The sequence below is a fragment of the Molothrus ater genome, chromosome 3 (assembly GCF_012460135.2).
Source record: "Molothrus ater isolate BHLD 08-10-18 breed brown headed cowbird chromosome 3, BPBGC_Mater_1.1, whole genome shotgun sequence".
In the NCBI taxonomy this organism is placed as follows: domain Eukaryota; kingdom Metazoa; phylum Chordata; class Aves; order Passeriformes; family Icteridae; genus Molothrus; species Molothrus ater.
The window spans coordinates 44,851,027-44,872,641 of NC_050480.2; the positions used below are offsets into that span (position 1 = coordinate 44,851,027).

The 21,615-nt window shown below is 36.3% G+C and overlaps 1 protein-coding gene across 1 annotated transcript in view; it reads left to right on the forward strand.

Annotated features, from left to right (window-relative positions):
* The window catches only part of RYR2 (ryanodine receptor 2), a 385,720-nt gene that overhangs the window by 106,704 nt on the left and 257,401 nt on the right, over positions 1-21,615 (forward strand). Inside the window, 1 exon segment of the mRNA XM_054514420.1 lies at positions 8,772-8,876. Within this exon segment, the coding sequence (XP_054370395.1) occupies positions 8,772-8,876 (105 nt within the window).

Consider the following 21,615-nt stretch of genomic DNA (forward strand, 5'->3'; position numbering starts at 1 on the left):
ATACTCCTCACTGAACATGTATTCAAGTGTATCAGGAAAAAAAAGTCCACAGGTTGTTTAGGTCCTTGAGACTGTCCTTACCATATCTAAATTTTTAAGCCTCTTGCTTTATTGCTTCTTGCATAATTCACTTCTGAGGCAGGTGGGAAATGCGTGTGGGTATTTCTGTCTAGACAGTACTTTGTGGAAGCTGTTTGTTCTGTGTGTTACTGAATGATAAGTAAAAAATTATTTAAAGCAGCAGTTGGTTTTATCTTAAAGCTTAGTAGCAATATTTGGGCACCCCAGAACAAGAAAGAACAAAATTTGAATATTAAGGATAAATTACTCTTGCAATTGTTCTATTTGATTTTGTAGTTAATAGGGCTGTATACTAAAACAAGTGTTTGTTTTCATATCATGCAGTGGATGTTCAGATGTAGTGCCATGCCCAGGCAAGCGGGGGCTTTATATACTTAGATATTATATACTTAGATATAAGCCGCAGTTTCTAAGTATGCATGGTTAGCTTTTTTTTCCCAAAGAGATATTTATTCCTGAAAGTATTATTGCACTTTTTATCAGCAGTGGAACCTTGTCAGTATAAGCCCTTAATTCCCAGGAATTTTCCTGGCAGGCAGTCTTTGTTTTTAGGACTTTTCAAATCCTTCTGTCCCTGGCCCAAATTATCTGCTAGAGTCTCTCTTGAACTGCAAGAACTTCATTATTAAATATAGATTTTTTTTTTTTACTAAAAAACTTTCAATATATGATTCTAATTGATTTGCTTTACACTTCAGAGGTGGATGTATATATCTTCTAAGGTGATGTATTTTTTTAAATATAATTTTAAATTGTCTTGCCCAGGAGAGAGCTGATGATGCATCTCCTTTCCTTCATTTAAGGGCAAGTCAGAGGTGAATCAGAGCATAAACTCCCAGTGCCCCATTGAGCAATATTTGATTTTCTTAGGTACACAGGTTGACCACTGATTTCAGCAACGTACAATGGAAAATATAATAGTTAAAACTTACAACAAAATCCTTAAAAGTTAAAATTTGATGTCTTATGTTTTTTAGTTGACAATTTATGAGATAAATAAGCAGATTTTACTTTTCTTAGACATAGTTTTTCATGTTTACTGCAACATAGATGAATTGCTCATAACAGTTCGTATTCTGGGAGGACTAGTGTTTATGTTATTTGGATGTACTTTTAAATGTGAAAATTCTACTGTGAAGATTTCAGATATGGGATAAATTTAACAGTAAGAGAATCTCAGCAAATAATGGCCTATTGGTTATTATGCAGGGGCAAGAACTTCCACTGACACAGGTCAGGCTGTTTCACTTATTACAGGCACAAAACATGTGCATGTCTGCCCTATTTGTTTGATCCTGAAAGGTTACAGGGTTGCTACTTAGAAATATGACTGCTGTAATGTGTTTGGCTTATATTAAATCTAGTCAGGGATTAGGAAGATTTTCCTTTTGGCTATCTGATATGTTTTTCAGAGAGGGACAAAATAGTATTTTATAAAGGTCATCTTTCTGATGCTGCAAGAATTAAGGGTAGAGTGCTTCCTTCCAGGTTCTAAAGCAACAGTACCCTCCCATGATAATAATCATCCTAGATTTTTCCATTACTCATTGCAGTAGCTACAAATACAACATAATCTCTAAGAATAAAAGGGAACAATAAAGTTTTGAATTATACACATAAGATTAGCATAATAAGATAGAATTTTCAACATTAATATGAAGATAAACAAACCATGTTTTTAATTTGGATGTGTGCCTAGACCCTCTGTAGTGCTGTTGATCCTATGAGCTTTTCTTATTTTATTAATCAGCATGAAATTTTCCTAATTACCTTAAAAATTAACACATTTTCACTTCACTAGGGTGATACACTATTAATTAAGTTCATCTAAGCTTCTGGCTACAGCAGCAAATGTTGTGATGGAAGTTGAGCTGATTGACCAAGTTTATCCATCAATGCTGAGGTGTAGTTGTATGGCTCCTTACCTAATATCATTTCTATCTGTTGCAAAGACTTTTAAATTTTCAAAAAGGAGATAAAAAGGAAACAGCTCTCAGTAATGTAGATATGTGGGACTTATGTCCTTAGGTTAGAAAGGAGACTAGAGGGAAGAGATGGAGGGTAAGAGGAAAAAGCCTCTTATCCATTTAAAGATGGAATGTATGCAGCCCTTAATCTATACAGAAAGCAAATACCTTACCAGGAATTATAGCTTCCAAGTGATTAAGATAGTCTGCTCTGTTAATAAAATGCCTCAAGACCTTTGACAGATTTCAGGATCAAAGCTATTTCCAAAGAGCAAAAACTGAAAAATTGTAAGATGAAGCTCTGTTTTCAGCATAAAGGAAAATACTCTAATTGTACTTTAGTAAGAATATCTTAAGTAGAAGTAGATTTTTTAGGGATTTTGAAAGAAGATTGTGAGAAGGAAAAACCCCAAGTAGCGGTTTCCTTCTATGCCTTCAAGTTTGTACAGATTAAGTTTCAGGCACACACAATTTTCTTTGCCAATGAGCTCTGCTACACAGTGACCAGCAAATGACATTTCACTCTCTGAAAATGAAAGTGGGAAGGAGTTTTGTCTTCACTTCTGTGCAAACTAATAGAGAATAAAAACTAGTAACTCCCTGTAATCATACAAAAACTCCTGTAGAAGAGTGTTTGATGTGTCAACAGAAAGTATGCTCAGTGTATCAAGGTTTCTTCCACTGCTGGTTTTATTAAATCTAATGCTTCCCTTATGGTCCCTTACTCAGGGATCTGGACAAGATGGTAAAACTTTATATATGTGACCAGAGAGAGTATTTTTAAGAAAATTAAGTTGTTTAGGTTAGATTAACAAGGAGATCAGCATGTGGCATAGGAAACCAACACAATTCAAGAGAACCACTGAGGACATGGACCTGTCTTGTATTTTAAGATTTGCAAGTGGAATGATTGCAATGTATTTTTGTCTGACTTCAGTTCCACCACTAGCTGGTTTTCCCTGTGTTTGTCTCCTTCTTCCTTTTCTTTTTTTTTTTTTTTTTTTTTTTTTAATTCTAGACCCTGTTCTGATTTTATCCTCCTGTCATTTTCTAAGTTTTATCTCCTGAAACAGCTGAAACAGTTTTCCCGTGCAAAAAGGACACTTTTGAGCTTTCAGATGTTAACAAGAACTTTGCACTATGTGACAATGTTGTTTTTCAGGAAGTAGAAAATGCCCAGATTTTTGAAGTATTTCCTAGAAAAAGTGAAAAGTGTGCTTGTGACAAAAAGCCACTTCCTTGTCAAGCTGCTTTTCCAAAAACATGAGGACATTACAAGTTTTAGGTAGAGTAACATGAAAAGCTTTGAATGCTGAAAATTTCTCTGCTTTTGAGGGAGACAATTGCTTGGGATGGAATGTCCTATAAAAGCCTCATACAGAAAGTGATGGTTTCAGACTGAAGTTGTCAGAAGCAGCTGATAGCAAACTTTCTGTAGGAGGTGTCCAGGCAACCTTCACAGTCTGCTCATGTTAAACACATGGAAGCTTGACACTGCTCCTGGAGGAGTTCTAGGGAGCGGACAGTGTTATTTGGCACTCTACAGAACTGAAACTGTAAGGCTCATAATTCATTCTCTGTCTTTTCTGCTTTGGGATTTGATGAATATGGTTCATTCTGTTTGGCTGACGGGACTTGGTTTGTCAGACCCATATATTTCTGTTCTGTGTGCATGTTGCGATGACAAGCTTGAAAACAAGGAAAGCTGGGCCTTCTATGTAGAGTCCTAGAAACAGAAGTTTTTCCTTGGTTATATATTGAGTGTATTTCATCACTGTCACCAGACAGAATCTCATTTAAATAGAAAGGGCTGCCAGAAAGATAGAGATGTATAAATTGAAATGTAACTTGAAAATAGCTAATTGGTTCAGTTTCTTTCAGACTACTCCCACAAATAGGACTACAGATGTTTTGCTTAAATTCTGTACTAAAATGAATTTTCTGAGTCCTCCTACTTGGATTCTTGAGGTTAGGCATCTAGTAAATGTGCTAGCATTAAAAAGAGTTAGGAACACTCACATCTCATTTTTTGACATCAGGCTGCTTAATTAGATGATTGATTAGGCACTGTTGTGTGAATTCTCAGTATACAGTTAAACACGAAATACCTCCAAGTCCATTTAATTGGTAATTCGGTTAGAAAAATAAGAAGCTTGTAAATATCTAGGAAGGCAAGTAAAGCTGAGGTGAAGCTGCCTATTCTGAGAGACAATTCTGTTTGCTGATGCAATTTATTATCCTTCAGTCTTGTAGTAATATTTATGAGAGGCAGAAGTTCAGTTTACATTCACAAGATTATATGCAACATATTATTTGAGCAGCTTCTACATTCCAGTGGCTTGTTAGCACTGTGTGATTGTCAGAGTAATGACAACAGCACTGAGTTTTGTGTCTCAGCCTCTTGCTTTCCTTGGAGTGTGTAAATAGAAATTCTCTAGAAAATTAAACTGAGGATAATTAATACATCCAGTACCCATGATTCACCTGTGGGTTGGAATGCAGTTAGGGTTATTTTGAAATATATTTTAAAAGCTTTACTTGAAACTCCTTTTTAATAAAGGGTATGATTATCTAATTTGCAAATCTGCCTCCCACAGAGTAAAGCGTAGTTTAATATGCAAATATTACTACAGAAAACTAGTGTCCACAATAAATGTAGTTTAAAATGACAGGAAGAATAAGGAATTCACCAGTTTTCTAAATAATCCAGTAATTACTTCAGTAATGGGTATGCCTTAAAAATTCCAGATGACCGTTACATTTATTTTAACCTCTCTAATTTTGCTGATTTTGGGCTATTACAAGCCGTGATGAAGGAACAATAGAAAAAGGTAATAATAATTTATTGCTTTTCTCCTAGAGGTACTCAGTGTCCTTTTGAAATGTAATATACAATTTCTATTTATTTATGTAATAACATTTAAAAAAATTGAACTACTTGCATATTAGGCTGTAATTATGACTGAGTAGATTTTCTAAAAAGAAAAATTGATAAGAGGGCAAATCTAAACATAAACTGGCAGCCAAATCAGTAATGCTTTAATTAATACTGAGATAAACTGGAGTTACTACTATTTATCTTATAAGTCAGTGAGTATATTTTATAGTCAAACCCATTTAAGTATGATTGATTTTGCAAATGTGTCAGAAATGGACTGAAAATAAATTATATTGAATACTGCCATTGCTTATTAGAATTTTCCACTGATCATATGAACTGAAGTGGTACAGATTCCCTGGATTGTCCAAGACCATTATATGCTCTGTCACAGAACAAACCAATCTCCGCTTTGGAATATGAATTAATTTTCTATGTCTTCAATTAATAAGTTACTGCAGCAAATATAAATATGATGAAAATTGGTGGAAAAGAAGGTTGAAGATTGCCAATATGGTTATTTATATCTGATGAGACCTCTGCTTTTGAGCTGATCAGTGTTTGGGGTTATAGTTTGTATTCTGTTATCAAAATAGAGATGTATCGTTACCATTTAACTGTTAGTAAAACCTGGTAATTTTGATGTTTATTAAAAGTGCATTTGTGGGTTGTTAGACGTGTAGCAAAATATTTTCTTTAAAATTACTAAATATTTAATAGTGTGTTTATAGTCTAGCAAAGCAGTCACTGAAATATCTGCCAACACATTTCACCTGTCCTCAAAAAAGCCTGATGTTGAAAACAAATTCATGCAAGTTTTCCTTGCAGCCTCTAGAATATGCAGTTGCTCTCCAGGCTGGGTACTAAAATGTGCTGTGTACTGTGCATGAAAATATTTTTCAGTAGAGAATGTTAGACTGCCACAGAATACCTTTATTTTTCATATGCCATACTCTGTCTGTGTGTGAGATAATTTGACAGAAAATAAGATAGATAATCAGAGGTCTGACTCTGGTTTCTTTCCTCACATTTATTTTATGCTTTGAAGAGATGGAAAAGACACTTGTGAATAATTTTTGTTATATTTAAATGACAGCTTTAAAATTACTTGGAATTACTGTCTTTGGAGGGGGCTATTCAAGAGAGGAAACTTCAGTCTTTGTCTGAGGCCCAAAGCCTCATTCTTTAAATCCATAGCGTTAAAAGCATCAGCATTGAAATAAAGCGTAGAGGGATGAGCAGAGCTGTAACTGAGCTAAATACATTGGCAGTTCTGCATCTGTCTCCTGTTTTTCCATGCTTTGATTGTTGTACGTGCTGGGATTGATGCAGTCGTGCCTGTTGGATTTTCAGTAGAGCAGAGCTGGCTGAGGAAGTGCCAGAGAAGTTGGTCTAAATCACATGCTTCCTGCAAGCCTCAGTGGGTGCATCTTTCCAAAGCTCTTAAGGGAAGAACATTTCTCTCTGAGGGCCACCAAGTACCCAGGCATTCATGCAATGAAGACGAGGTGGGATAATGTGCTCTCCCTTTTGCCTCATGAAAAAAAAGTCTCTAACATTTTGCTAGACTGTAAGAACACAGTACTTCTTTCACTTAATTAAAGCAAAACATCTCATACATTTCTCCTTTTTTACTCCTGAGCAGCAAAAAGTGTTCCTTACTCATCTGCAATGAGAATAACTGAGAAGTGTTCATTGGGACTTCATGCCTTAGTCTTAACGGGTAGGAAAGGAAGTGCTCATGGCTGTCTTGAACATAAAGGAGAATTAAATGGATGAAGGAAAAGTGTCCTAGATATGTTGGTTTGATGAGTGTTTGGAATGATGCAGGATTTTCGATATTATAGAGTATATAACCTGTGGGGTAGGTTCAATAGTAAAACATTTGATATGTCCAAAATTGTATGTGTGAGACATGTTCTGCCAGCAAAAATGCTACTTTAAATAACAGCAACAACAGTGGGAATATTGTTAGGGAGACTTGGTTTGGTTATAGATGCAGTGACTCATTTCTGAGCACACTTTTCTCTTTTGTTTGTACTCTTGTTTGTCAGTTTAACTGGGCAGACTGGAGGGCGAGCTGCACTCTTAGGCTGTGAGGCTTTCTAGACTGGAAAAATGTCCTTATGTTAACTGAGTAGAAGCAGCACCTTGCAGCCTGAGATCTCTGAGTGCTCTCTTTCCTCCTTCGTAACATAAGGGCTTGTGATGGTACTTACATTACAAGGATGTTTTGAAGACAATCTAATTGGTTGTTTGTTGGCCCAGTCTTACCATTAAAAGGACTGTTGTAGTGTCTGACTAGCTATATAAGAAAAATGGTAACAAGAACACTGATAAATAATGAGAGACCTAATTCTGAAGGAGTTGGCTGAAAAAATATTTCATGCCAAAGTATCATTGCATAAGTCAGTCAAAACCCATGCAACAGAAGATGCTTTTAAAACCTTTTTATCTGGCTGAAACTTAAAGTACAATTTTACATTAATTTCATTGAAATATAGGTATTGGAAAATAATGAAATATCTATTATGTATTAAACAGACCTGAATTGCTGTGTTTAGTAGGGATGAACAGAAATATAATAAGCTAGTAAGATTGTGAGGCATTCTGAGAAAACAAACTTTTGTATGGGGGGGAAAGATTTTGCAACTAACTTTTACAATTTGGCCTTGGAAGTCGCCTGTTCACTTTGTACACAGTTTGAGTAAGTGTGCAGTTTTACAGCTTTAGCAGCAAAAGAATTCAGGGTGTAAAAAACTGAATTCCAACAGTCAATAAAAATATTCCTAAACTAAAATATGCAACTAACATGAAAAGAAAATAGAGAAGGGATGCCAAAGAATTTCTGGAGGCAAGTAAAGGTGCGTAGGAGTTGCATGTTCTATTAACAGAAGAAAAGATCCCCACATAAAATCTAATTTTACTTTGCTACTTTGCAACTTAGACATTGCTATTAGAAACTTCTTTCAATTTTATATGAATTTTTATAATAGTCTGGAAAATTAACTTTTCAATAGTTCAATGATATTTATTTCAAGCATGTCAAGTTAACTAATAATTTTTGTAAGACTTTTTAGTTTTATCCCAGTTAGAGCAGCCTGTAGTGAAGTATAGTTCCCCGCAAGGCTTTGAAGCTGCTGACTTGGCATTGATACTTGGTGTCCACTATTTCTACTATGAAAATTCATCTTGACCTTCATGATAATCATGAGCTCTGGCTAACTACCAGTAGCCTAAAGACTGAATTTGGTTTTCCTCACAATCTGAGCATAATGTCTGGGACATGTGTTCCATGTGCTAATGTCCAAGCAGAGCCATCATTGCTTTGCCTAGGAGCCTTTCCACTCCCAGTTGGTTTTTTTTTTCTGATTTTCTTTGTGCAATTTGTATTGCTGCTCCTATTCCTTCCAAGGACCACTCCAAGAAGAGTCTACCTCTATTCCCCTGTAATCACTATTAGATTTTTAAAGAGAATTGCAAGATCCCTCTCCTCCTCTCTGCAGACACATAGGGGGAGTGCACTAGCCCTGACATTCATGGCGATCATCTGCTGAACTTGATGAAATTCGTTGGTTTCTTCTTTTATTGAGAATTTCTTTCTTTTTTAGAGGGGACCTAAATCTTTTTTAGATTCCCCAGGTATCACCTTGCACATGCTGAGCAGAGCATTGCTTCCCTTTACTGGCTAAAACTTAACTGTTGCAGCCCAGTATGTGGCTGGATTTCATAGCCTCAGAGATGTATTAGATCTTTCAGATCCATGGATGGTGAGGCAAAATAGAGCCACTGGAAAGTGTGGCAAATGTGTTACTAATGTGATCTCATGGTTTTCTTTTGCCTAGAATGTTCCACCTGATTTGTCTATCTGCACCTTTGTGCTGGAGCAGTCTCTGTCAGTACGGGCCCTCCAGGAAATGCTGGCTAACACAGAAGAAAAGGCAGAAGGGGTAAGTTATTAAATATTCACTTTTCTTTATCTTGCAAAATAGTACTTTTTTCGTATGGGACCACAGGTTTCATGGCTGTCACATGCTTATAGCATGATTGTGCTGAATTTTCCTCCTTTGCTATGGGAATGTCTGTTTTTTTGGAAATTATAAGCTCTTGCAGTGTCCACTGAAGCTTGCCAGAGTTGTAAATTCGCAATTTCAATGTGCTGTGAGTCAGTATAGAGTTACAAGGGTGTTTTAATTTGGCAAATCTCATAATGTGTCATATAAAGCTTGATCACTTCTTCTGAACAAATAAACTTTCTGAGCATTCCTGCCTATATTGGGTGAGACTGTCAAAAGGTCTTAAAATGACTTGGATGTATGCTGGTTGTGTCTGGAAATAATCAAATTCATGTGTATGCTCTGATCTAAAATATGCTGTGGCAGACCTTTAAGCTGAAGATAAAATATTATTGAGCTTGGTGGACAAGAAATAGCAGTCTGGAAAATGAAGGATATAGGAATTACTTAAATCCTATAAGAATTATTATTATTATTTCTAATAGGAATTAATTTTTTGATTAACAAATAGTTATTTACAAATAAATCATAGTAGTGTAATTGCTGTTCCCTGCAGTGCAGTTAATTTGATTTGTTATGCTGTAATTGAGTGTTCCATATGCACTTTATAGTGTTCATCTGAATGCTATGCTCTAGCTCAAATCCTGTTAATTTTTGAGGAAGAGTGACTGTAAACATAGGAGTTATACAGGCAAAAGACAAGTAGGTGTTAACCATAAGTCCATCAGTCAAGAAAGCTGGCAGGAGAAAAGCGTGACTCTGATATTTATGGGGATGCCTCAAGAAATCGAACTAATGTAAAGTAGTCAGTCCCATGAAATGCCAGGCACTTAGACTGAAAATGGTATTTGGGAAATTAAGTCTGGGAGCAGTCCCATGGATGATCCAGAGTGTGTTCTGCAGTGACAATTTGCTCCAAGAGAATGACAAGCATATCTGAGAGAAGAGGTGGTACCAGAGTAAGCAGATACAGACTTCTAAATCCCTCTTCCCCTTGTGAATACTGAAACCAGGAGAAGCAAATTCACAGGGAAAAAATAAAATCAAAAGAACAGACATACAAAGGCATAATGTCAAAAATCACAGTCCAATCCCCAGGATGTACAGTGATAACTGTGTATGGCAACATGCGTAAAGTAGAGCAACAGTTTTCTTTATGTTTATTCCCAACAGATGTGAGCAGGGCATGAACTAAAGGAAGTACAGGGGAATGCGTGATAAAGTAATGCTATAGGGTAGAATGCAGTGAATGAAAAAGCATTCAGTTTTTGAATATGAACTACTGAAACTTTTCTTTAAAACAAAAAATCAACTTGCAGATTTTCTCTTGCACTGTCTTTAGCAGAGTGTTGGGGCCATGTATTAGGAGAATATTTGCTTTTAATACAGAGATCACACCTGGAGAACTTTGGAGAATGAACAAACCTCTGCAGAATGATTAGACAATGTGAGCTCAGGTATTCTGCTGGGAACAGGGCAGACTTAAGAGAGCTTTGTAGGGGGTCTTAGGTGGAATATTTGCACTAGTTCTGGACTATTTTCTGCACTTGATGTGAGTAGAAAAAGATTTTTGTAGGACACGCTGACCAATGAGACATACTATGTTTGGCGGTAATCTGGTATTTTCTGGAAAAAATTGCTGATGTTTTCTGTGCATAACGATGAAAGTCAGAATTCTGGACACTTACACCCCTGCCTAAATAACACTGATGGCAGCTGCTCTGGTCTACAGTGCTCTGTACTCAAAGGTCTTCTGAGATCTGCACAGGAAAGATAAAGCAAAGTTCTGAGTGTGGTCATTACGTGGCTCTTGGCTGTTTACAAAGTAGTTTACTGTGCTCTCAGCACCTATTAAATGCCAACACTAGGAGAAGATACAGAGCTACAGCTGTACCAGCAGAGAGAGATGGTGTTCAGTAAATCATAAATATATTTCTACTGCAACAGCTTCTATAGAAAGGCATTAGGAATCTGCTTGTGTCTCTTGCATATTAATATACTAATATTAGAGGACAACAATCTTGAAAATAATGGTTTGTGGATGAACACAAGGTCATGTTTTCAATGTCTATATTTTTCTTTTTAGAAAGTCTCTGAAAGCCAAGATGGTACTAAAATGAATGACTATGTACTTGCTGATAAATTAATAGAACTGACATTTGGTATCTGTATGTGCATTCTATGAAAAATACATAAATTTTGCCTTTGCATTTATATTTGTAAGTCATAGGCCAGGTACTTATATAGACAGCTTCTTATCTGTTTGAAGCAACTGTTAAAAGAAGTTTTAAGATACGAGGTAATTTGTCTTGCCTGAAGCACTCTTACCTTCCTAGAGAAGCATCAATTCTTTTTATCAAAATAACAGTGCTTCATTTCATTTAGTAGAAGAAAGTATAGCAATTTTTTGAGAAATTGTTGCTATAAACTGGTTTCAGTGTGACCTCAGTTTTCTAGTGGAAAGAATCCTGCAAAAGGATGTCTTTTCAGTTCTCAGTTACTTTTCATTGCATTAGAAATCATTAAGGTGCTGTGCTTATAAAGTGCCTGGTTTGCCTTTTGTGTTGTGTAATCTCTTGAATGATATGTTTATATAATAGGTATTCTTGTTATATAACAGGTAAGTTAGCAGTAATGTAATGGCTGAGTACTATGAACAAAATCTCACGCTGACTTGAGTCAGAACAATAAGCAGCTTTCTTGTGCCTAAGAAAGAATAACTGTGTGCATTTACTGGATTTACTGCTATTTCTCAATTAGTGTGCATTAAAGGTGCAAGGTTTGCTCTGCAATAAACACCTACATTTTTAGTGCAAGAGTCCCAAAATGAGAATTTCCATACTTTGTGAGATCAGTGATCCATCTGTCTGAGTATTCCTACTTGACTCTTCTGAACCAGCTAAATGTATCAAAGGCAACAGTGGAAAACGACTGAAATTTCCTAAGAAAGAATGTGTGAAGTGCTCTGTTTCTTCTAGGCACTGAGTAGTTATTTTGTGCTCTGAGGTTTCATCATTTCCCTGTAAAATAATATGGTTAGCTCTGACAATTTATTAAAACACTGACATTCATAGCTTGCTTGAATGGTTTCAGTTTCAAAAATAAAATGACAACCTAGTTTATTTGCTTAGGTAGCATTATTTTCACTTTTCATTTTAAACAGGTATTTTTTTTTATATTTACTGGGGTGTGGAGTGCTACATGTATGTACCACTTTCATCAGTTCATCAGCAAGAAAGAAAGAAAAAACCAAAAACTAACAAACCAGAAATAGATGAGGAAAAAGGGAGGAATCTTGTGGAGATGGAATAGTAAATAATTGTATAATGAGGAGTATCATCACATAGTTTGGGCTATGGTGTGTTAGGCAAGCAGAATTACAGGTGCACAGTCCTAAACAAGGGCGACCTACAGCCTAGGTATTATTTTGTAATATTTTTGGCTCATTTTCTTAGTGTAACTTTTTATTATTAGAAAAGCAGATGTAAGATAAAAATGAAAGCCCTTATGTTTTTATAAAGCATTTAAGACCATAAAAAGCATTCAGGCCATCTATTCTTAGCCTGGTTGTTATTTCCAGTGAACCTTCTCTGGACCCAAGTGCCTTGTATTTCACTAAAGCTCATTAGTTGGAGTGATTCACCTGAGAAGGTGAATCCATTGCTTCTGGAGTAATTTAGGAATGGTCATTGCAACTTCTTGGAACTGTGTTTTGCTTCGGATTCTTTTTCCTTTATCTTTTTGGATAGTTTGATTTTTTTTATTGTTTTTAAATAATTTAAATCACATCTTCCTTTCCTAGATTCAAGACCTCTATCATGTAGTACTTTCTTCTTAAAGTAAAAGTGATTAAATGCCATAATCAAATCAGTTCCTGGAAATTTTCCCTAATTTTCTTAAGAAATGAAGCCTGGCCATCTATCCATTAGTGCTCTTGAATCCAGCAACTTCTGCAATTTCTGGACAATATGAACAACATTAGAAACAGGATTAGATAGTTCTTTCAGATATGATGGATATTGGGCAGGAGAAAGGGATCTAACTTTATATATCCTATAAGAGGAAAGGAAGGCAGAGTTTTCTCTTTTACCATCAACTGCTCTTGTGCTATTGCACCTTCTGCACAGGTTTTTTTCACTGACAAAAGGTGTCACAAGGACATGGGAAGGAAGTTGCCAGGTTTCAGGTGTGAGGGAGGGATTTATAATTTTGTGGCTTCTTTCAGTTTTGAGATTTAAATGACTTTTTCGTGAAAGTTAAGCAACAGACCTGTACATTGTATGCTGTTACCTGTCTCACATTTTATAACAAGGAGAATTATTTCCCTTTGTGCTGCTGTATACCCAGTAGAAAAGGGTGTCCAGAAGAAAAGGTATCCAGACATATTTGACATGGAAGAATGCCAGGTATTTACTTAGTCTCAGTTGGTTCAAAAATGATTAAGATTTTGTCTGAAAGGTTTTTCTTTTTAAATAATCCTCAAACAAACATGCTGCCTGACAAAAGGTATTAAGATAAAAATTTGCCAACACAGTGTGCAAAATAAAATTAAGTGGAAAGTAATCTTCATAAAGCCCATTGCTACTAACTATTTTTTGAAATGTATTTCAGAGGGTTTTTCATATGATTAAATATGAATTATTTTTTTCTAATGGGATAATCTGAGTATTCCAAACACCATTACCCTCAGTATTTATATAAAAAGGGGCTAGTTTGAACTTTCATTCTATTCTAATGCTTTTGTTTCTTCAAAGAGATAAAAACCAGTTTTGTGCACAGTGACTAGGTACAGGAAATTAAATTAGTTTGGCACTTAAAGGAAATTTTTCTGTAAGTGGACAAGCACAAAATCATCTATCATCTGTGTTGGCTGGAAAAAAGAATTCTTGTTATTATGCTGAGTTACACTTGGTTTGCCTGTGTTTTCTGAAATATATCAAACAGTTTCATTCTATAAATAATATATATATATAAAATAAATAATATATATTTTTTTTTTCCACCTTGTTATGTCTTTTATAGTACCTCATGATAATTGTAATCAATGATACCACTGAAATGTGAAGATTTTGGATTATATTTTACATGCCATACCTGATGAATAGACGATATACCTATGTGTGTATTTATATGTGACATATAAATACAGGTGTACACATGTCAGTGTGTTGTACATCTGTGTGTAGATGGGAGACCTTGTATTCCAAACAGGGGTTTGCTCTTAACTGCACCATCCCAATGGAGTGATTGAGAACTCTATTAATAAATTGTCCTTTACAGAGATATAATTAGTTTTTGTCAGCAGTGGTAAAACATTCTTTTCACTCTGGTCTACCTGAAGACTGGTGAGTGCCGAACCATTCCAATTCTTCTGCTGTACCATACATCCACAGGAAAATCTCATATCATTGGGAGGGTGTAGAGTAAGAGACATCTATTTTGGTGAGAGCTTCTGGAGCTGCTGTTTGTTGATCCGTGCTTTGTTCTCCCAACACAAGGTATATGCACGGGCTTTTTTTTTGTTCAGGTATTTGTAGGAATTGAGACTCCTCCGGCTTTTTTTGTTTTGTTTGGTTTTTTGGGTTTTTTTGGGGGTTTTTCCCCCCCAGTTTTGTCAGCAAAGTATTTGGAACATTCAATTCCTTTGCTAATGGGTAGGTTTCATGCTACATGAACTGCTTGCTGGTAAAATCATCTGCTCTTGGAGTGTAATGTGTTTCCTTTGGAATTATGTTTTAATGACTCCAGCAGGACAGATACACCAAACTCACTTATCCTCAATGGAACCCAGTGGATTTCCCTCAGCTGCTTTTGTGGCCTTTCAAGTGTCAGCTTTTTGATTGTTTACTAGAATAGAGCGCAGTAGTGAAATAGGTAAGGATTTCTTTGCATGCCACCTGTAGAAGGAAGGTGAATGTATAAGTAGTTACAATTTCTGTTTTGAATGACATGATAAACTAGGTACTAGAATACATTAGGAGAGCTTAGGACTCTCTAGAATTTATATTGAAATTATTTTAAGTGCTTATTCAGAAAATCACACTGTATTTGGTTTTTTTTACTTCTGAGAAAACTTGAAGTATTTTTTTTGTATTTGTCTTTCTAGACTTCATTATAAAGGGGGAAAATTTGCTCTCAGTTGCCTTAGTAAACTTGAAATTTATTTACTTTTAGGCACAATGAAATGTAGGTTTAAATCCCTTTTTAGTTTCCTGCAAATTGATCTTAGTTGCTGTATTATCTACTGAACACTTCAGTGTGCAGTTTGCTGCATTTTCCCCAATATTTTTTGCCCAGCAGCTGTACTATTCTAATACTGCATGCCTTGAAGATTTGCTGTGCTTAGCAGCTCTATCCTGTCCTCGTGGCTGGTAATGAAGATGTGTAACTCTGTCCATGCCCGTATCAACTCCTGAGGGCTGGTCTTCCAGAGAGCTGCAGGTTCAGAGCTGGAAGCAGACTTCTGTTTGATACTTTTGGGTGTTCTCCCAGCCCATCTGAAGAAGAACATTGGTTATGGAAGGAAAAATCTGATTGTGGAATGAGTACTCAGTGGAGCACTCTGGCACTGTTGCAGTCTAACTTAGGGAGAACTGTAGCAAATTCAATTCTGCCATTGAAGCGGAATGGAAAAGTGAGGTATAGACCAGAATTGGTTCAGATTCCATGTGATCCTAGGGAACAAACTGAAAATAGTTGGACTAAAAGTTGCTGACTGAATAGAAGCAATGTAGAAGTCACTGAAACTGGCATTTCTATGTATTGAGCTGCCATGAGGACAGCTGAGAAATACTGGCAGATAGATTAGAATGAGAAACTCAGGGTGTAGTGTGTGTCTTTCTACCTTGGATGAATAAAGAAGGGGATTGGTTTTTTTTATGTCTTTTACCTATAGGTAAAATTCTAAAGGTATTATCCCTCTGCCATCTATAAGCTATGGCTTGTTAAAATAAAGTATGGCAACATGCTGATGCTTTTCAGTAAAGATTCCCAGTTAATTCCTGAAAGAGTTTGAGGGTTTTTTGGGATGAAATTTAAGCACAGCAAATTGAAAATGATACAGTTAAATTTATCTTAGAATCAAATCCCCTTTTTTTTTAATCAGCAGTTGGAATTGATGTACTAAAGGCTATTTAGGCAAAATGATGAAAAGATAAACTCCACCAAATCCTCAGATTCAGATGCTGTTCTAGAATGTTGAAGAGTCTCAGTTTTGCTGCTCAGTCCTATATAAAGCTGAGATAGTCTCCTAAACCATTAATTTTGTTAATTCTACCAGATGTCTCAACATAGATAGTAACATACTGAGTTTTTAAACCAGGCTAGTGTAGATAAGCAGTTGGAATCAATAGGCTAAGCAGTGATTGATACTTGCATTTTTTTCTGATTTTGTTAGTCTTCATACCTCAGGACTGATTTATGCATGTGTTTAGGACTGTAGCTGATGAAAGCTACACATAAAATAGTGCTAGAAATTGGGTCCTAGTCATATCAGACCAACTTGCCTGCTTTGTGTGTCACATTGATTTTAGTAGATTCTTTAAATCTATTAGTATGTCATATTGTGACATATCAATATTTCACAATATTGTGAAAATATTTTATTGTGAAAATTGAATTAATATTTGTGAGGTTACCTTTGCAGTAGTGAATATCATAAAATGAATAGGATTTATTTGTGTTGTGTTTGGAAGACTTTTTTTAAATCAATATTTAGTACAATGGTTGCACAATAAGCTGGAATGAAACAATATAGTAAGTGACCACACTCTCATCTATGTTTTGCATGAGGAAGATTTGATGTTAAAAAGATTATGGACATGTGAAAGGCTGCATCATAAAACAGTGACATTTTTCTGTTTGTCTTAAATTTGTTTACTTCTTTTTTAAAAGTTAGCATAATTTTTTGAAAACATCAAAATCTTAGACTTTAGCTTAGTCAGAAGTGTTTTGAGATACTAAATTGTTCATGGTATATATGATTATTGTCTGCTACAATTCTACTACTACTGATTGTACCAAGTGCAGTTTTACATTAATCTCTCAGCTGAGGCAAGGCCTGGAAAAAGTGATACTCAGACTTGGTATTCTCTGTTGTAATGTGCACAGCTGTAAGATGAATTATTTGTAAAGCCCAAGACCTTAAATTAAAGAAAACATAACATTTACTTTTGTCCAGTTATATTGAGATTGGAAGTAATAATTATTCAATGTTTTTAAACCAACTGCTTATACTCAATAAACACCTCATAATATATATGAAAGCTCTCCATATCTCTATTTGTCTTGTAATGGCTTCTTATAAGGGTAGCTTCTGAAATGTTTTGCTAGGTTGGTTCAAAATTTAAAAAAGGAAGGATCCTTTTTTCCAACTCATTGACTTATAATAGCAAATTAAAAGAATATTTCGGTGAGTGGTGTAAAATGTTATCAGTGTAGGAAATGCATAGCAGTGCTACAGAGGCTGGCAGTGTGGAAAACGTTAATTCTCTCTGCAGTTATGTGCACCAAGAAACTAGACTCCTATCAGACAGCTTGGTAGGATCTCAGCAGCTGGAGCTGGGAGATTACACATGGGAGTCTCCCTCTTGAAATGTGCTCAGTGTGCTCAACCATCAGGAGTTACCAATACCTTCTGTGGTAATTAGAGAAAACAACAGAGCACCCTTATCCTCAAATTCAGTCAAGATTTTTGTAATGGGAGTTTGTTCCCAGCTCTCCTTATCCTGCAGGGTTCAGCACCTTGGGGTGCTTTTGATTCTAATGGTGCTCTATATGCATCATAGACTCCCATATTGTTTAAGTTTGGATGTGAATTGTCCTCCCCAAAGGGGTAACACTTGAGCAACACCAACAAGGGTGGCATTAAAAGAAGAGATAGAGCTGGTGTAGTGAGACTGAGCAGGACTGAACAGACTGGATTCCTGTCTTGAACAGGAAATGGGAAGGATTTGATTTTGGGCTGGGTTCATCTCTATATTGCCTCTGTGGTGTGGTGTGTCTGTCACTTGCTGATAAACATGCACAGTTTGTTGCTGCTGTCAGTGAACTCTGTTGCTGAGCAAGTCTGGATAGGGATGTTCCGCATGAGGATTCATCTGCATGTATGTAATTGCATCTACTCAGGGCAATAGTAATGTTGAATCCATGGTAGCTGCATCACTGAGAAAATCTATGATATCTTAGCAAAAATAATAGGCTTAGTGGGAACAGGTGTTATTTCACTTCTCCCTGGAACAACCATTAATCTGTGGAGAAATTATTTCTTTTGATGCCCACCTGTTCCTTAGAGACTCTGGTAGTGTTGATTCACACAGAAGGTTTCTGGTTTTGTAATGTTTTGTTGGAGAGTCAGCAAATGGTTTGTTTCAATGATTATAATGAGACAAGCCTTCCAAGCAGGTGAGTGTATGAGTCTTGTATCTAAATACTACTGCAGTGTGAGAGCTACACTATTTCAGGTCTAAAGTTAAAATACCTATGTTTTGTTTCTCTCTTATCATAGAGAATTACCATTTTTTAATTACTTATCAGGATGGTAAGAACACTTGAGCTGGGGGTGGAGGGAAGGAAAGTGAAAGAAATGAAGAGGTTTAAGACCAGGGGTGTTAACTAAACAGAGAGAGGCTGGGAATGGGGAGCAGCTCTGTAGGCAGAGTTGAGATTCTGTCTCTGGCCTCCACATGTCTTTTCTGTAGCTGAATCTGGGACCTGAGCACAGCAGAGAAACCTGAGTGAGCAGTCAACCCCTGCTCTTCACAGGGGCACTGACTTACCTTTTTGAGTGGTAGGATCATCCACCTATAGACCATGAGTTTGCCTCAATGTCAGGATCACTCAGCTTTTCCTAAACCTGGATTTTAGTTTTTTAGTGTTTGAGTGGCCACTCTTGTGAACAGAGCCTTGTTCTCTCAAGGTTCAGTCAGAACTGCAGGCTCGGGGACAGGGAAGGGAGCTGCCCCTGCCTGCAGCATCCTGTGCATCCAACCTGCTGAGCTGCCTCTGACTTTTGTGGTGGGGAGTGGGTCCCACGCCAGGAGGATCCATTTTTGAGTGTTTGCAGGATCTCAGCAGCAATTAAGGCTCCTGCTGTGTTCCTGCAGGCAGTCTGGATTGACTTCTTCCTCTTCAAAAGCATGCCTGATAAATATACATGTACACACACACACACACACACACACACACACATATAAAAAGACAGGATGTGCTCTCTATGATGCTTCCTGACCTCTTTGTATGCACCTGTCCTTCATTTTTCCAGTGAAAATTGAGACCTATTTTTTAGAGTACATGGTAAGTGAGAAAGGGAAGTTTTATCCCCACATAGTTAGGTTTTTGATCTTGATCCATAAATATTTTTTTTTACAAACATGATAATTGCTGAACTCTGAAAATTGTCCTCCCTTTCCCCTACAGTCTCCTCTTTCTGCCTAGGCTACAGTCTTTTTAGCATTTGCTAGTTCAACAGTTAGTTGAACTAACCCTATAGTCTTTTAAATAATAGCTATTCCCTCTGTGTATAAATAGATAAGACATTGATTTCCTTTTTTATGTGATAGGGGTGAAAGCTCAAGCCTTATTTTTCTTTATGGAAGTGATGTACTTCTAAGTAAACAGAGCAAAGAAAAGAAACTTGACAAGAATAAAGGGTATTCAGGCTTCTGCTAGTAAACCTGTGTTCTAATTACGTTGGCTGGTGTCATCTGCTTCAGTTTGGGGAGTCCTGTATTGTTGTATATGATTTTAGGTAATGTAGGTAATGCTTGTTTCTGCAGACACTGCTGATAGAGTGGATTGTGCTTGTAATGATGGTGGTACATGCAGCTTCCACTCCTGAGGCAGCCTTTGATAGCTGACAGTCTGTTGACAAATATGCAGAACACTCACTTTTTTTGAAAGATGTTTCTATTTTAAAAAATAGTGGGATGAGTCACAAGATAACGGTAAGCAAATAGCAGAAGCAAAGTGACAAATTTGGAAATCCTGTTTTTTCTTACTGGTGATTAGTTAATGTAGTAAATTGACATAGTCTAGTGTATATGTAGGTCATTTGGCAACAAACTATTTTAGTTATCTAGGTATTCATGCGTTTTGCTCTTCCTGTAAAATTCCATTTCCAGGTGGTGTTTGTTTGTAAGAATATAAGTGATTTACTGGGTATAGCTTGGCTTCTTTAAAAGAACTTGTGCATTTGCCCAGATTTTAATAATGTCAGTAACTGATTAAATCCTTTGGCTGTTCCAAGAAATTTCAGGTGGGGTTTCATATTCTCTCTCCTCAGCCATATGCCACTATTTTTTAGGTACATTACTTAGGGAAATACAAACCTTTTCTCCTAAAGAAACAGCTTCTTGGTGGGTTTGGAGATCTTCATAGGGACATATGAGGCAGCTGGAATTTGCCTGTGCCCAGAAGACCACAGTTCTCTTTCTGTGTGCTTTCTTGGTGTTACTGCAAGCAATATGAGACTCCAGTGCTTCTTGTGACTCTGAGTATTCCAGGATGCTGCAAAGTATAAAATAAAACATTTTTAGGGAACTGAGAGATTTGGGTGGAAAAACACAGACTTGCTGAGTTTTGAGACTGCACAACCTTTTTGTACCTCAGATGTCTGACCATACCCAGTTTGAGTCCTTTCTCAACTCATGTATGCCATGGTATGAGTTGAGAGAAGAAATAGCACATGCAATAAGCTTTCTACTGAGATTTCTTCTTTAATTCCAGTAACTTTTCCAACTTTTCCCAGTGATATTAGAATAATTTTCATAGATCACTTCAAGATTTTATTGTTTTGATGTAAAAAGTGTAAAGAAAAATTATGCCTTAACACAAGTAAAAGCTTAAGCAAGAGATTAATGAAATAATCTGATTTGTGGATCTACATGGTTAAAATTGATCATTTCTGCTTGATATAGTTTATCAGTGAAGTACAAAAGTTATTTTGTTACATGAAATCTCTCTTATTCTTATTCTCATTCTTCCGCTTTCTTTTTTCGCCCTAGCGTCTTATACACAATGTCTTTTACCACAGGTCACTCTTTGAAACCTTTTGTAGATAGGATGGGATAGTGTTTAGGGCCTTTCCATGTAACTTGACATGTAAATCTCTTGAGGATTCAAAGCTGCAAATATACCTGTTGGTTTAAATATAGTAGAGTAGGAAGCATTTTCTATATTCTTTCTTACATGCTTATTCTGCTTGCATTTAAAACAGTTGGGAAATTTTGGTTCATAACGATCTCCTTTTTATCGTCCAACTGCATTCCACAAAGGGAAATTTCCTTTCTTTCGCTTCCTAATTCTGACTGGATTTTTCATTCCCAGCACTTTCTTTTTCTTTTGTCTTATTGGATCACTTCAAACTGAGAGCAAGACTGGACTAATCACGAAGTCAGATTCAGAGAGCCAAAATGGGATTGTCAATGTGATTATTAAAGGGAGTGATGCAAACACATAACATTCACTCATGTCTGAGTGAAGACTTCAGTCTGTGGGAAGTGCTTAGCTAAAGGTTTCATTTGTTCTGCACCTTGGCACAACCAAATAAATGGACTACTATTGAGTTAATGGTCTTTCTAATATAAACCTGGCACTGATTTTTGCACTGATTTTAGAGTACAACATTTAAAAACAGGTATCTGTTTATTTAGTGTCAATATACATTTTTTCCTTT